General features: G+C 38.0%; 1 protein-coding gene across 2 annotated transcripts; it reads left to right on the forward strand.

The window, feature by feature from the left end:
* The first annotated feature begins 5,350 nt into the window (after positions 1-5,350).
* Positions 5,351-13,022, forward strand: LOC146486954 (microfibril-associated glycoprotein 4-like). 2 transcript variants are annotated; one of them, XM_085091057.1, is made up of 5 exons: positions 5,351-5,579; positions 9,095-9,202; positions 10,776-10,973; positions 11,846-12,226; positions 12,583-13,022. In XM_085091057.1, exons 2-5 carry the CDS (start codon positions 9,118-9,120, stop codon positions 12,837-12,839), a joined length of 921 nt encoding a protein of 306 aa, XP_084947183.1. In that variant the 5' UTR covers positions 5,351-5,579; positions 9,095-9,117; the 3' UTR covers positions 12,840-13,022. The 2 variants fall into 2 exon arrangements, with proteins under 2 accessions (XP_084947183.1, XP_084947190.1); XM_085091064.1 differs by having other exon boundaries at positions 5,355-5,579; positions 10,681-10,973.
* Positions 13,023-13,553: the final 531 nt, after the last annotated feature.

Below are 13,553 nucleotides of genomic sequence, written 5' to 3' on the forward strand. Positions count from 1 at the left end.
TGGGAATTCCATATTAAAAACATCTCAAGATAGAGTGCCACTGGCATATTCGCCATTGTAAACTCATAAGGAATTTGTTCCAAGAGAGATACTTCTTAGGCCTGGTTCACTCTACTGGCAGAAGCGTCGAAAGCGGAATTGGAATCAGAAGAATCTGAAGTAGAAACGAAGCCTCGCTTTCGTGTTACGAAATTCAAAATGGCGGAAGGCCACTTAGTTTTTCGTTCTAAATCTCGGGTGAAGCGGATTTGGAATTTTCTTTAGCTTTCGTCACCTTTTTGTATTTATATCGCTGTTTTTCTATATCTTTCCTCGTGGTTTGTTTAGTTCGCTACTCGCCAGTTATCTCCGCCCTTCCGTTCTTATAATTGCGCGGGCTTCCCCAGCGGCTAGTCCCGTTTTTCCTTTCGCTCATTTACTAGTTTATGTTATGTATTTTTGTTTGTTATTTAGCTTCGTTCAGGTTTTTTGTTATTTTATATTGTATATGAGTTTTTCCTCGTTTTCCTTATTCTTTTCTTTCATTTGTTTTAGTTTTCGACCCGAGAGAGAGTTTCGTCGTTTGGCCTTCAGTTCAGCTGCTCGTGTGTCGGGCGTAAGACTAGGTTACTCATGTGTCGCGAGCGTTAGTCTTTGCTCGCATGTCGGGTTTAGAATTTTTTGCTCGTGTGTCGAGCGTGGGAGTTTAATTTGTCTTGCTTGTTTGTCTTGTTTGGAAGTTGCTCGTGTGTCAAGCGTTAGTCTTAGCGTTTGCAGCTATATATCAAACATGAAGTTGACGTCGGACAGGGGAGATCAACGAGCTTGCAGATATTGCGTCATCCTTCGCCAGGTACGGCCCCTACTACTCAAATCTGCGTTTCAGCAATCGTTATTAAGTTGGCTCGTAACGATGAAGAGGTCGCTGTAGCGAAGGAAAGTATGTTTTACTTGTTAGAGACGAGGTCACTTCGCGAGATCTAGTAATTTTTTGCCTCAGGGTACATCTGGTGCTCGCAATCTCAGTTAAAGTGATGTTCAAGTTTCTTGGCTGTTAATCTCCGTCACATTTATTTATTAATTTGGAGACTTCGTATTTCACTATTCTCACTGTCTAAATAACCACGAAACTAGCCTGCACGCAGCGCTGGCATGTTTGCAACGCCTCGGTGTTTTAGTCAATGCCACCCGTGTCTCGTGGGACTTCATCTGCCTATTTAAGCAATCTGTTCCTGCTCTTTGGTCCTTCTCGCCAAGTTACGCCGTTCTGGGATTTCAGAATGATATTTTACCCACCCACCTCCCATTCAGCGACGCTTCCTATCTTTCCTTTCTCTGTCTTTGACTTTCAGCAAAGGTAGTGAGTGGTTGTAATGACAGTGAAAATGGTTCACGAACTTTTTCGTGATTTACATTTGAGTAAACTCAATCATCAACTGCCCTTAGTAAAAGGGATTATGATGTACAACGCTCTAAACAACCAGACCATTGATTATTTAAGTATTCGGTTTATTCTGTGTCATGAGATTTTTTCTTTTAGGCCCGGTTCATACGTCGAACTTTACATGAGCCGAACCTAATACCTATTAAGGTCGACCCAAATAATTAAGTTCGGCAGTTGATTCAGACGTCGAACCTAACTGAAGTCGAACTTAATTAAAGCTAAAGTGAGAAAGTAGATTTTCGTGGTCAGCGGCTGTTGTTTGTACTCAACAAGATTTAAAATGGCGGGAAAGATGAATTCTGACATGGAAGAGCTTGCTTGATAAAATAATAAAGACAGGCCAAACACGGCTCCTACAGGTCGAGATAGGAAGAATATGACCTTCAAAGCTAATTTGCTCTTACGAGTACGTCTTTAAAGATCTCCCTTTTCTGTACGAAAGTAAGGAAGGATCTTTGTAGAGAGGCTGATTTTCTATCAAGTGTCATTTACCAGGAGCCATAATCAGGGATGGAGACCGTTACGAGATGCCATTTTGACTTGTGGGCTTGTCCCCATGTGTTGTATCAAAAAATATATTTTTAGAAAAAAATTGCGCCATACGCGCGTGCGCGTACGCGTGTAAACAGCCAGGATCGCGCGCGGAGAAATGGAAATTTTTTTCTACCCGTTCAAAATGGCGCCCAAATTTTAAAATTCTGCCAGGGAATATCTCCTCAGTACTCACATTTAAGGAATTAGACCCTCACAAAGAAAAGGTAGCAATTGAAAGAAGACGGGAAAAGTTGGAATAAGCGGCTTATTGATCACATGACTCTCACAGTAAAGTCAAAAAGGCGCCAAGACGGTGGCGCTGCGTGCGTTGCTACTGTTGAATGAATGAAAAAAGCTTACACTCTACGGACATGTACTCAGACGCGTAAGGACTTTTTTATCTTTAGGGAATTTTTTCTCAGCTGCTTTCCGTGTCACATATAAGGTAGTAGCCCCACGCATATTTGCGTGTATACACGCGGGTTTATGACGTGAAGGGGGAGGGGGGGGCAATTGGGCAATTTTTTCTAAAGCTAGATGTTTTTGGTACAACACAAGGGGACGCGTGGACCCCACGCTTACGGTCTCCATCCCTGATTATGGCTCCTGTATTTACTCATCTGAATTGTTTTGGGTTAGACACAGAAGGGCGATATTCCATAACAAACCTCAAAATGTTTTTGCGGGTTTTTAGTTTGTTTTGCAGTGCCGACATTCTTTCGCGGAGGTTTACTTCTGAAAGAGTTTTATCTATAAGGTTATCGGGGTAATCTCTGATAGGTAATCTCTGTTTGAATAGAGTGATGTTTTCTTCAAATGTTGTTTTTGAAGATTTTTTTCTGACAAGTCTTGAGGTTTCGCCTTTGATATAGCCTGTATTGAAAGTTTCTGTCGGTTTGAAGTGCATGTGCACATCAAGAATAGATTCTTTTTTTTAAATCTTTGGCATCTCAGACAAGTATATTCAGTTGTTTCGAAACAAGAAGAACAAGCACATTCCTCTTTTCCCGCCATCTTGTTCAGAATGAATTCCTTTGCGCATGCCAAGTCGATGGAATGCACAGACCTCTGGGATAGATATAATTTATAAAATTTATACGTAACGTATGCATTTGGTGCGGCACATGAAAAGTTCGACGTCTGAATCGAAGTCGAACTTTTGCCGTTCTATTCGACTGGCGCCGTCGAATAGAACGGCGGGTCGACCCAAATACAAATCTGTCGATCCTAACTGATTCATACGTCGATCTTTACATGCGCCGAACCAAATGATTAGGTTCGGCTCATGTAAAGTTCGACGTATGAACCGGGCCTTAGTCTTAGAAATGCTGGATGCTATCTGGCTATACCACAGCCACGTACTAATTATTGCAAACGAAGTTTTAGCTGTAGCGGGGCTATGTTATTAACAGCTTACCAAAAAAGTTAAAACAAACAAAATCTCTACATGATTTTAAAATGTAAAATAATTTTAAAAACCACACTTTCCAAAGCGAACTCGTTTTGTAATTCTCAGCTTTTATACACGGCATCCTTGTAACGCAAGCGGTCAGCATGTTAGTTGGTATATAGTTAGAGTTCTTATCCATTTTAAAACATAACTGTAAAATTTTGCATCTGAATGGAATACCGTGTTGAAATAAAGTTTTACTACTAAATTCTACTGCTCACTTGTGCAACAGGTGCAATTTGTCGCAATTATAAGATTGAAAGGAAATTTAAAGATTCTATTTCTTAGCTGATTCACCTGTTAACACTTGTATACACAAAGGCAAGTAATTACAGCATTTTAAATATTTTAATCAATTTTACAACACGGACGTGGGTTTAACCAGACTAAGCAAATAGCACGTTCGATTAATTGATTAATTTTTATATTTATAGATTCCTTATCAATTTTTATAAAGCGTAGTTAAAGATTCAAATAGAAAATGCGATATATGTGTTGTATATTAATTCTAATATTATGATGTCTATTAAATTAAACTCGTCACTTTCTTGAGAAACGCCGTAACGATAGCAATTAAGTTCTTGGCCTGATAATGTATTTTCAGTCTTTAAACAAAAGCGAAGCACTTCAGATTGGCTCAATGCTTTCGACAGTCAATCAGTAGCCCTCGTGCCAAGACTGAGTTTCTACGTTTCTGTGCGTTAAAATTTATTATATATTCGCATTTTTCCCACACAAAAGTTTGTTTCTCATGACATGTCGATTCTTTCTTTCTTTCTTAAAACTCGTCATGGTAACTAATTATAAGAATCTCACAGCAGTTTGACTCCGTGATGTCCTGAATCAAAAACAAGTTACTACCAAGCTACGTGACTTGACTGGTAATTAAAATTTACCAACTGTTCAAACCAAGTTAAACTAAACATCCTCATAAAATGGCACTTTTCGATTCAATTCCGCACAGTTGCGTTCAAAAATATAGCTTTGTCTATCTTTTAGTTTACAGTGCCTCGGATCCAGTTGTTGCTTTGAAAGTTAGTGAAAACATTCGTGGTGTTTATTGTAACTTCATTTTGAACCCAGTCCCACGACGAGAAGAAACACTAAAATTTTTATTTTAATAACAAAAATTTTTATGGAGCCCTAACTGATTGTATGTGTTGCTCTACAATAAAAATATCAGTTTTAGAAGGAAGAATTAAAAGAAATTGTAAAAAAAAGTTGACAAATTGAAAAACTATCTTTAAAAGGCAAATTACATGATTTCAAACCACGATACATACACATTGTTACCCATGTATACGTGCTCGGTATCGCGCTAGCTGTTTTCATGATCGCAAGAAACAGCTACCCTAAAGTACTAAAAAGCGACAATTGTGCCTCACATTGTCTCTCCTGCACATTTCCGGTCTTTTTTTTTCTCAGTAATCGTTCTCTGCTTTTTGGCCGCAGGTCCTGTCCCGGCAACTTTCAACGTTCACAACCGGCCCGCTACGCAGGCTACTGAATGATTGGCTGAAAACAGTGAGCCAATCTGAAGTGCTTTGCTTTTATTTAAAAGATGGTTGACAAAAGTTATCAGGTCGATAATTCTTGTCATCGTTGCGGCGTAGAAAATACAATCAGATACTACTACTACTGCTAATAATAATAATAATAATAATAATAATAATAATAATAATAATAATAATAATATAACACATATAGTGCAAATCTTCAACTGCGTTCTCTTAAGATTGATAAGGAATCTATAAATATAAAAATTAATCAATTAATCGTACGTGCTATTTATTCAACCTGTCTAAACCAACGTCAGCGCAGTAAATATGATTTTAAAAAATATTTCAAAATGCTGTAATTACTTGCCTCTGTGTATACAGGTATTAACAGCTGAATCTGTTAAAAAAATAATTAAATTCCCTTTCATCGCTTTCATTGCGAAAATTGCACCAGTTACGCAAGTGACACATCAATTAAATGCAATTTTTTATTTGGAAACGAAAACAAAAAACGGTGCTTTATTAAATTTTGTGTCAAAAAAGAAAAATAACATCTGGATGGTGTATGACGTTTTCAAATACATTTTACCTTGAAAGAAGGCTTAGTCTGAGGAAATTTCTCACTTTCGTCTGGAAACCAACAAGGCTGCCTGCTTCAAGGCCCATTGATTTGGTAAGTTATTATAACAGCAAGGCAACTTAATAACTAATGTAAAGTTACCCAGAGAAACTTTTTCAGATTTATAATTTGCACCTACAGTAGGTCGTGCACAAAATTCCATTGAATGAAGTGATGTTTTTGTCTTGTGCTTAATTTGCCCAATTCAGTCATTTGAGAGATTGTACTAAGTGATACAGTTTTTATCGTAAATTTAATATACCGCAAGTTCAATAACTTAAAAAATAATAATTTAGCAAGGAAAAAGGCTTCACAAACAATAGGATAATGTGTTGCGAGAACAGATTTGTTTTAAAATGTGCTGCACTAAAGCCAACAGACGGTACAGTTTTTTTACCGGATTTAGAAAGTTACGAAACATTTTTAATCCACTTATAAGTTGTAGGGGATTATATTGGGTAGGAAAGCCGACGTCACGAAAATCTGCCAGCCAGGGTTCGCTATTTGTAATTCCTTCCTCAATCTGTTTCTAAACTGTCCTTGACTCTTTAGCGTAATTTATGGTCACTTTTCAGTGGTTTTCCGTTTTACTCAATACAGTAACGATTTTCACTTAATTTGATAATTTGATTTGAGAACAAGAATTCGAAAACTTCTTTCACCCAAAAGATGCTTTGTTTTAAACCTAACCTAGGTACAATGTGATAACAAGCGTGCTTAATGACGAGAATAAAGAAAGAAAGAAAGCGGATATATAGATGTGTTTCAAACGTCGTTTAACGGTGAAGCGATTGTTGTTTACAATTGTTAGTTTTGATAAATCCGCTAAAAAGGATCCTTTGATTTCCGTTGTCAAATCAACCGTTTTGAACCAAAGTTTTCATCATCTTTCATCTCATCCCTATTCCCCATCCAGCTTGTCCATATTTTTATTTTACAGATTTATCACGTGTTTTTTGTATCCATTTATTTTAGTTTATTTAAAGAAGTAGAAGCATATAAAAAGGCAGAAAATTAATTACACGTAGTAGATTCCAATTTTGTATTTGTTTTCAGTGCGTAGTTGAAAAAGCCGAAAAAAGAGTACACAGAAAATTGTTACAGATATGTAAGAGATATCAATTTTTTATCGTACTTTGTCACTCAAAAAGGAGAAAAAGTAGAAAAATGAAAAATAAACCAAGCAAAAAACCGAGCATCTTTCTTGCGTATTCAGATTATTTCATTTCTGTAACTTGTGTTATTTCATGAATCACACATTTTCTTTTGTTATTCAACATCCTTTATTTAACTTACATACTTCATGAATATTAAACTAACTGAAACGAGGGATTTATACAGATAAATCCCTCATTTACATTAGCAGTACTGCGAGAAACGCACACATCAGGTTGCTTCTATTGTTCTCCGTTTCTCACCTAAGTGTGACGGTACTAATTAGCCGGCGTTTGTCCCCTTGAACAAAGGATCGCCTTCATGAATAATTTCATGAAATAAGTCAGATAAATACCTCGAACGTCGGTATTAATCTCTTACTTAAAAAGCAGAAGAATGAAAATTTTTATGAAGATGTGTTGGATCCCTGTTTCGTTTGACAAACAAGTTTCCTTTCATCTTGTACGGAAAAGAAAACAGTAAAATAAAGATTTTTTAAATTTTTTTCATTTGCATGCAAATTTTAGCCGAAAACATACTGCCTTCTTCCTTCTATGTACAATAAAACGGCATAACGAAAGCCAAATTCAGTTTTCTAGCATCTAGTTTTATATTTAAACTTAAACAAACAAACCCAATATCTATTTCCGTTGTTTTTATTTTCCGTTTTAGATAGAGAACTAAAATGAAAATTAAAACCAATTTCTCAGGCATACTGAGGTTTGACCTGACTTATTATTTGGCCCTATTTGTATTAGCAATCAGTTTGTTCAGTTTGTTATCGGCATCCTTATTACAATGTCTTATTGGTCCTACAAACTTTGTCATGTGATCACTGAAGCACACGTGATGTCAAGTAAGTGTTAGACCCGCATTGATTGGAGATGGGTGGGAACGCCGAAACTGTATGGTGGCTTGAGTTTCAGTATGGGAGGAGGTGCCTCAGGGTTAACCAAGCTTTTTGCACATAGGATTCAAGGCTGGGAAGTCTGCTTCTTAAAGACAGTTATAGAGTTTGTTTAAACCCTGGTAACCATGGTTATTTACGAAACCTGGGCTACCGGACTTACCAGAGTTACCACGGTTACCATGGTTGACCAAGAAGTCTTAGAGCCTAGTTATACTCTGGTGACCATGGTTATTTGCAAGACCAGGGCTACCAGACTTACCTGGAATACCAGGGTTAACCAGACTTTTTGCAGATAGGGTTCAAACCTGGTAAGTCTGGTTCAAGAACCAGGATACCTCGGTTTTTGAACCAGACTTGAACCAGGGAATAACTCTGGTTTAACCGAGCTCTTGTTGCCAGGGAATTTTACAGAAAGGCCGTTTTACGGCTAACTGGGACTGAACAAACGAGATTGTAGAATTGGTGATATTACCACTGAAACACCGAATCAATTGGGACTTCGCTAAATGCAATATCTTCAGTATGGACTTTTATTTACGAAATTACTCTGAAAGGCCGGTTTACCAACTTAGAACATACACCACTGAACCGTTGCTATACCAGCAATACTTAGTTTATAGCTGATTCATTTTTGCAGGGTAAATAAAGTTTTTACTTTACTTTACTTTACCTTAACAACAACATGTTCCTTCTTGACGACAAGTCGTAACTCGCTAAACTCCCACCCCCTCAAACAGACTTGCTGTTTACCTGCATTTTTTTTAAAATAGAAGCTCATCAAAGAACAATTTTTTTTTAAATCTGGGTCTACGAGCAATGGTGGTAAATTGGTGGTAAATTATCTTCATTCATTCATTCATTCATTCATTCATTCATTCATTCATTCATTCATTCATTCATTCATTCATTCATACATTCATACATTCATACATACATACATACATACATACATACATACATACATACATACATACATACATACGTACGTACGTACGTACGTACGTACGTACGTACATACATACGTACATACATACATACACCCATACATTCATTCATTCATTCATTCATTCATTCATTCATTCATTCATACATTCATACACTCATTCGTTCATTCATTCATTCATTCATTCATTCATTCATTCATTCATACATTCATACATTCATACATTCATACATTCATACATTCATACATTCATACATACATACATGCATACATGCATACATACATACATACATACATACATACGTACGTACGTACGTACGTACGTACATACATACATACGTACATACATACATACACCCATACATTCATTCATTCATTCATTCATTCATTCATTCATTCATTCATTCATTCATTCATTCATTCATACATTCATGCACTCATTCGTTCATTCATTCATTCATTCATTCATTCATTCATTCATTCATTCATACATATGCATTCATTTATTCGTTCGTTCATTAAAAAGTGGGTTTGCTTGGATTTCTATTTTCTCTTGTTTAGGCCTACTATTTGTATAACTGACCATGAAGACATTGTCTATTTTCGTTATAACTGCTCTGCTGATATGCATGGTCGTAAAGTCATCAGAAGCAGAACGTCGCAAGGAACGTAAGTGATTCTGTCAGTGGAATTTTATGTATGTACCATAAGTGTGACATTTTTGATAAACAGAAAGTAACGTATCGTTGAAATTTCCAACATATCCACCGTTTACAGAGTGGCACTTCTTATCACATGTTTATATCACTATTAATCGGAGATTAGAACATTCGACGAGTATGGTGGCCGACAACTGCCATTCGTCAAAACGACATAAACTTGTTCATTTTATATTCATTTAATTTTTATTTTTAAAACAAAACAAAACATTTTTTATTATGAATTGAAAATAAAGGCCAAAGCAATAGTAATTTGTTCACGGCCGGGAACTGCCATTCAAAACAGATAAAGTAAAATCAATATGTTCATGGCCGGGAACTGCCAAGCCGAAAGGCACTGGAACGCAGTGACGAGAAATATGGCGGCATATTTTCGAAATACACGTCGTTCTTAAAAAAGAAATGGCCAAATACGTAACAAGGTCTTCAAAGGAGAGAAATGTTAGATTTTTTGAAAAGGAATTTTGTCCAATATACATGGAGCCTTCGCACTATCGACAGAAGCCTTCGTCACTTAAACAGCCATTTCCGTGAAAAAAATGCGTCGGTGCAGGAAGTGAAAGATGTTGTAAAAAAGAAGCTTGACGGAACAGGAAGACTGTTAGGATACGGAGCAATGCATCGAAAAGTCCGACAAGTTCGCGATCTCAATGTTCCACGAGATTTAGTTCATGCAGCAATGTATGACGTCGACCCGAAGGGTCTGAAAGCCCGTGGACCAGTTGGCAAAAAGAAAACAAATCCCAAGGGAAGTTTTACAACAAAAGGCCCTTACTGGGTTCATTCATTTGATAGCCATGATAAACAAATGGGGTACCAAAACAGCACTTTCCCATTAGCAGTTTATGGCTGCATCGATAGTGCTTGTAGAAAGCTGTTCTGGGTGCGGGTCTGGGTCACTAACATCGACCTCAAGGTAATTAGCCGTTGGTACTTGGAGTATTTATATGAGGCTAGAATTATGCCTTCAATGATGAGGTTGGACAGAGGAAAGGAAACTGGTGCGATGGCAACAATACATGCCTGCTTGCAAAGAAACCACCGACATTTTTTTCATGGTAATGGATGTCAAAGTGACGAAGGCGTCTGTCGATAGTGCGAAGGCTGCATGCATATTGGGCAAAATTCCATTTCTCTCCGTTGAAGACCCCGTTTTATGTATTTAGCCATTTCTTCTTTAAGAACGACGTCTTCTTTCCAACCACCATTTCGAAAATATGCCGCCATATTTCCCGTCACTGCGTTACAGTCCCTTTCGGCTTACGAGCCCATTTTTTTTTTTTTTTTTTGAATGGCAGTTTCCGGCCATGAACAAATTAGTTTTGCTTTTGCTTTTATTTCACTTTAATTTTATTTTCAATTCATAATAAAAATGTTTTGTTTTGTTTTGTTTTGGAAATAAACTAAAATGAATCTAAAGTTAACAAGTTAATGTCGTTTTGACGAATGGCAGTTGTCGGCCACCATACATCAGTAAATGATTAAGTATTTGTTCAAAGCTATTTTGATCGCCTTCTTCGTAGGGGCACTTGGAAACCCGTCGTTGGTGAGTCCTACAAAGGGTGACGAGGCGAAGAAAGCTTCACAGTGTAATGTGAACAACTATAACAATTTTTACGCTGGGGCACATTGCAAGGAAATCAAGCAACAGCTGGCCGAAATACTGGAAGAAATCAGGGAACTGAAAGGAAACAAGACTAGCGCCAGACCAACAGGAAGAGGTTTGAAATGCTCTTCCGCTTCTCTTTTCTTTTCTTTTCTTTTTTTTTTTTTTTTCTTCTTCTTCTTCTTCTTCTTCTTCTTCTTCTTCCTTTTTGTTTTCTAATTGTTTTTTTTTATCGTGATCCCACAATTTTAGTGAACTATATTGGCGTAAAATACCGCACGGTTAATTCCTGGGTCATTTACCAGTATTTCCATACGATTGCACTGCTAAATTTCCTTTCCTTGGGGAAAATATTGGCGTCGTTCCACCCCAGGCTCGCCGTTATGTTCAAATCAACGGTAACCAAACGTCCTTATCTCAGTTGTAATCCCGGTCACCACACCCGCAGCTTTCGTGCCTCGAAACCATCTTGAAGACACGGCCTACGCTAGTGTTTTCTAGTGTTTCTTGCGCTACTGCGTTTTCTTTATTTGTATGAAATGCTAAGCCACCCGAACATTACAGAACAAATTTCTCCTCTCGTCTTATGTTATTGTCAATCCAATCTCCAATTGTAGATATCGTTTTCCATTGTTTCAATATTTAGCAGAAATATAGATTGGTTGCTGCCTCCTATTTTACAACTCCGCGAGTCGCGCGCGCGCAATAAGACGAAGCCCTCGCGCTCCGTGCTCTTATTTGCTCTTGTGCGCGCTCCACACCAGGGCGGATCGATGTTCCATTATCTTTCCGCCCTGCTCAACACCTTAGAAAAACTTCTAATGTATCGAACTTCGACATTAGTAGGAGCAAACTGGCTGCCTGATAACTAACAGTTTACCGTTGTGGTAGTAAGACAAGGAAAACAGCTGATTGATTGATTGATTGATTGATTGATTGATTGATTGATTGATTGATTGATTGATTGATTGATTGATTGCCTTTCAGTTCGCAAGAATTGCGCCGACGTTTTTAAGTCCGGTGATAAGATCAGTGGAGTGTACAAAATCGATCCTGATGGTTTGGGTGAATTTGAAGTGTTCTGTGATCAGGCAACAGCCGGTGGAGGTTGGACGGTGTTTCAAAAGAGACGGGACGGCTCTGTTGAATTCTTTCGCGCTTGGGATGACTACAAGCGGGGCTTCGGTAATCTGAACAACGAGTTTTGGCTCGGACTGGACAAGATTAACCGCCTGACCGTAAGCAGCAGAAACAAGCTGCGCGTTGATCTGGAAGATCTTCATGGAAGCACTGTGTTTGCAGAATACAGCTCATTTACTGTGGCAAGTGAAAGGGTGAAATATCAGGTGAGTTTGGGAAGTTATTCAGGTAGCCTTCCTTTATTTGAGACTATTACTTTAGAATCAGCAACAGCAAAACATTCCGGCTCTGTTGAACGGAAAAAGGTTGGCCAGTTCAAATTGGTTTAATTTAAAAAATTTAAGTTGCTATCACACTTTACTAATATAGCTTTAACGTACTTAAAAGTAATCAAAGTTTTCTGCACAAAAATAATACATTTCTGTAGTCTTTATGTCCGCATGCAAAATTTACGTATGTGTTTGTTGCTATACTCGAGTAAATGTCAGTAGCTAATTTCGCGCTGCTGTTAAGTGGGCGCCCTCCATAAAAAGGTTGTTTTCGCGGTAGTTTTGATTACATTATATTTTATTTCATTTGTTCAGGCACCGCTGGAGACTCGCTTGGTTATCATGGCGCCCAAGCATTTACCACTAAAGATCGCGATAATGACCAATGGGCTGGCAACTGTGCTTTGCAGAACAAGGGCGGCTGGTGGTACAAGTATTGCCACTACTCCAATCTGAATGGTCTGTACCTAAACGGCCAAATCAGTTCTTCGGGAATGGTCTGGTACCACTGGAAAGGAGCCCACTACTCCGTCAAAAGGTCCGAAATGAAGATTCGTCCAAAGGACTTCTAAGAGTCTTTGTGGTGTACTTCCTTTTTTAAACAGTTATAAAACGGTTTTGTCAGAGCCGGGGATTAAAAGGACTATGTCAGCCCGGTTGAGACTAATTTGCATACAACTCGTCGCGTGATTTTTTTCTTTTCCACCATTGCAAAAGCTTTCCAAACTATCCCTACAAACAGCTTCTGTAAATACTAAAGATAAGCACGATTCAAATAGATAAAAACAGCTTCCTGAACTCTCCGACGGTATTTGAAAAAGTTGGGCCAACGATTTCAAAGTGCTTCACATCAACGCGCGCATGCGCCTAGGGTGACATAGCCCCTTTAAGAACCTGTAAGGATGTAAGGGTGTTTTTGTTTAGTTTAAAGCTGTGCTGGTTTTTCAACCGGAAAATATTCACGTAACATAGCATAAGCTACGCTAACAAAGTAAGGTCCTGTTAGGAGACCAATCAGTTGTGAAAATTGCTTACAATATTTTAATCTGCGAACCAGATAACAAGAAAACTGGCCAGGGAACACAAGGCAAGGTTTATGTGACTGGAATGAATACAGAAGTAAATAGTGTTAAGGTATAAAACATTGTTTGTATTGTGTTTGATTGACCCAGGACTTGAAATATAAGCCATAAAGGGGCATCAGTGGCATTTTATTCCGCATCCTAGGCCAATTGAAGTAGATTTTAAGCCGTTGCCCTCAGCAAGATTGAGCTCTTTCAATAGTT

Source organism: Pavona decussata, unplaced genomic scaffold, assembly GCF_977016875.1.
Source record: "Pavona decussata unplaced genomic scaffold, jaPavDecu1.1 SCAFFOLD_19, whole genome shotgun sequence".
Taxonomy (NCBI): domain Eukaryota; kingdom Metazoa; phylum Cnidaria; class Anthozoa; order Scleractinia; family Agariciidae; genus Pavona; species Pavona decussata.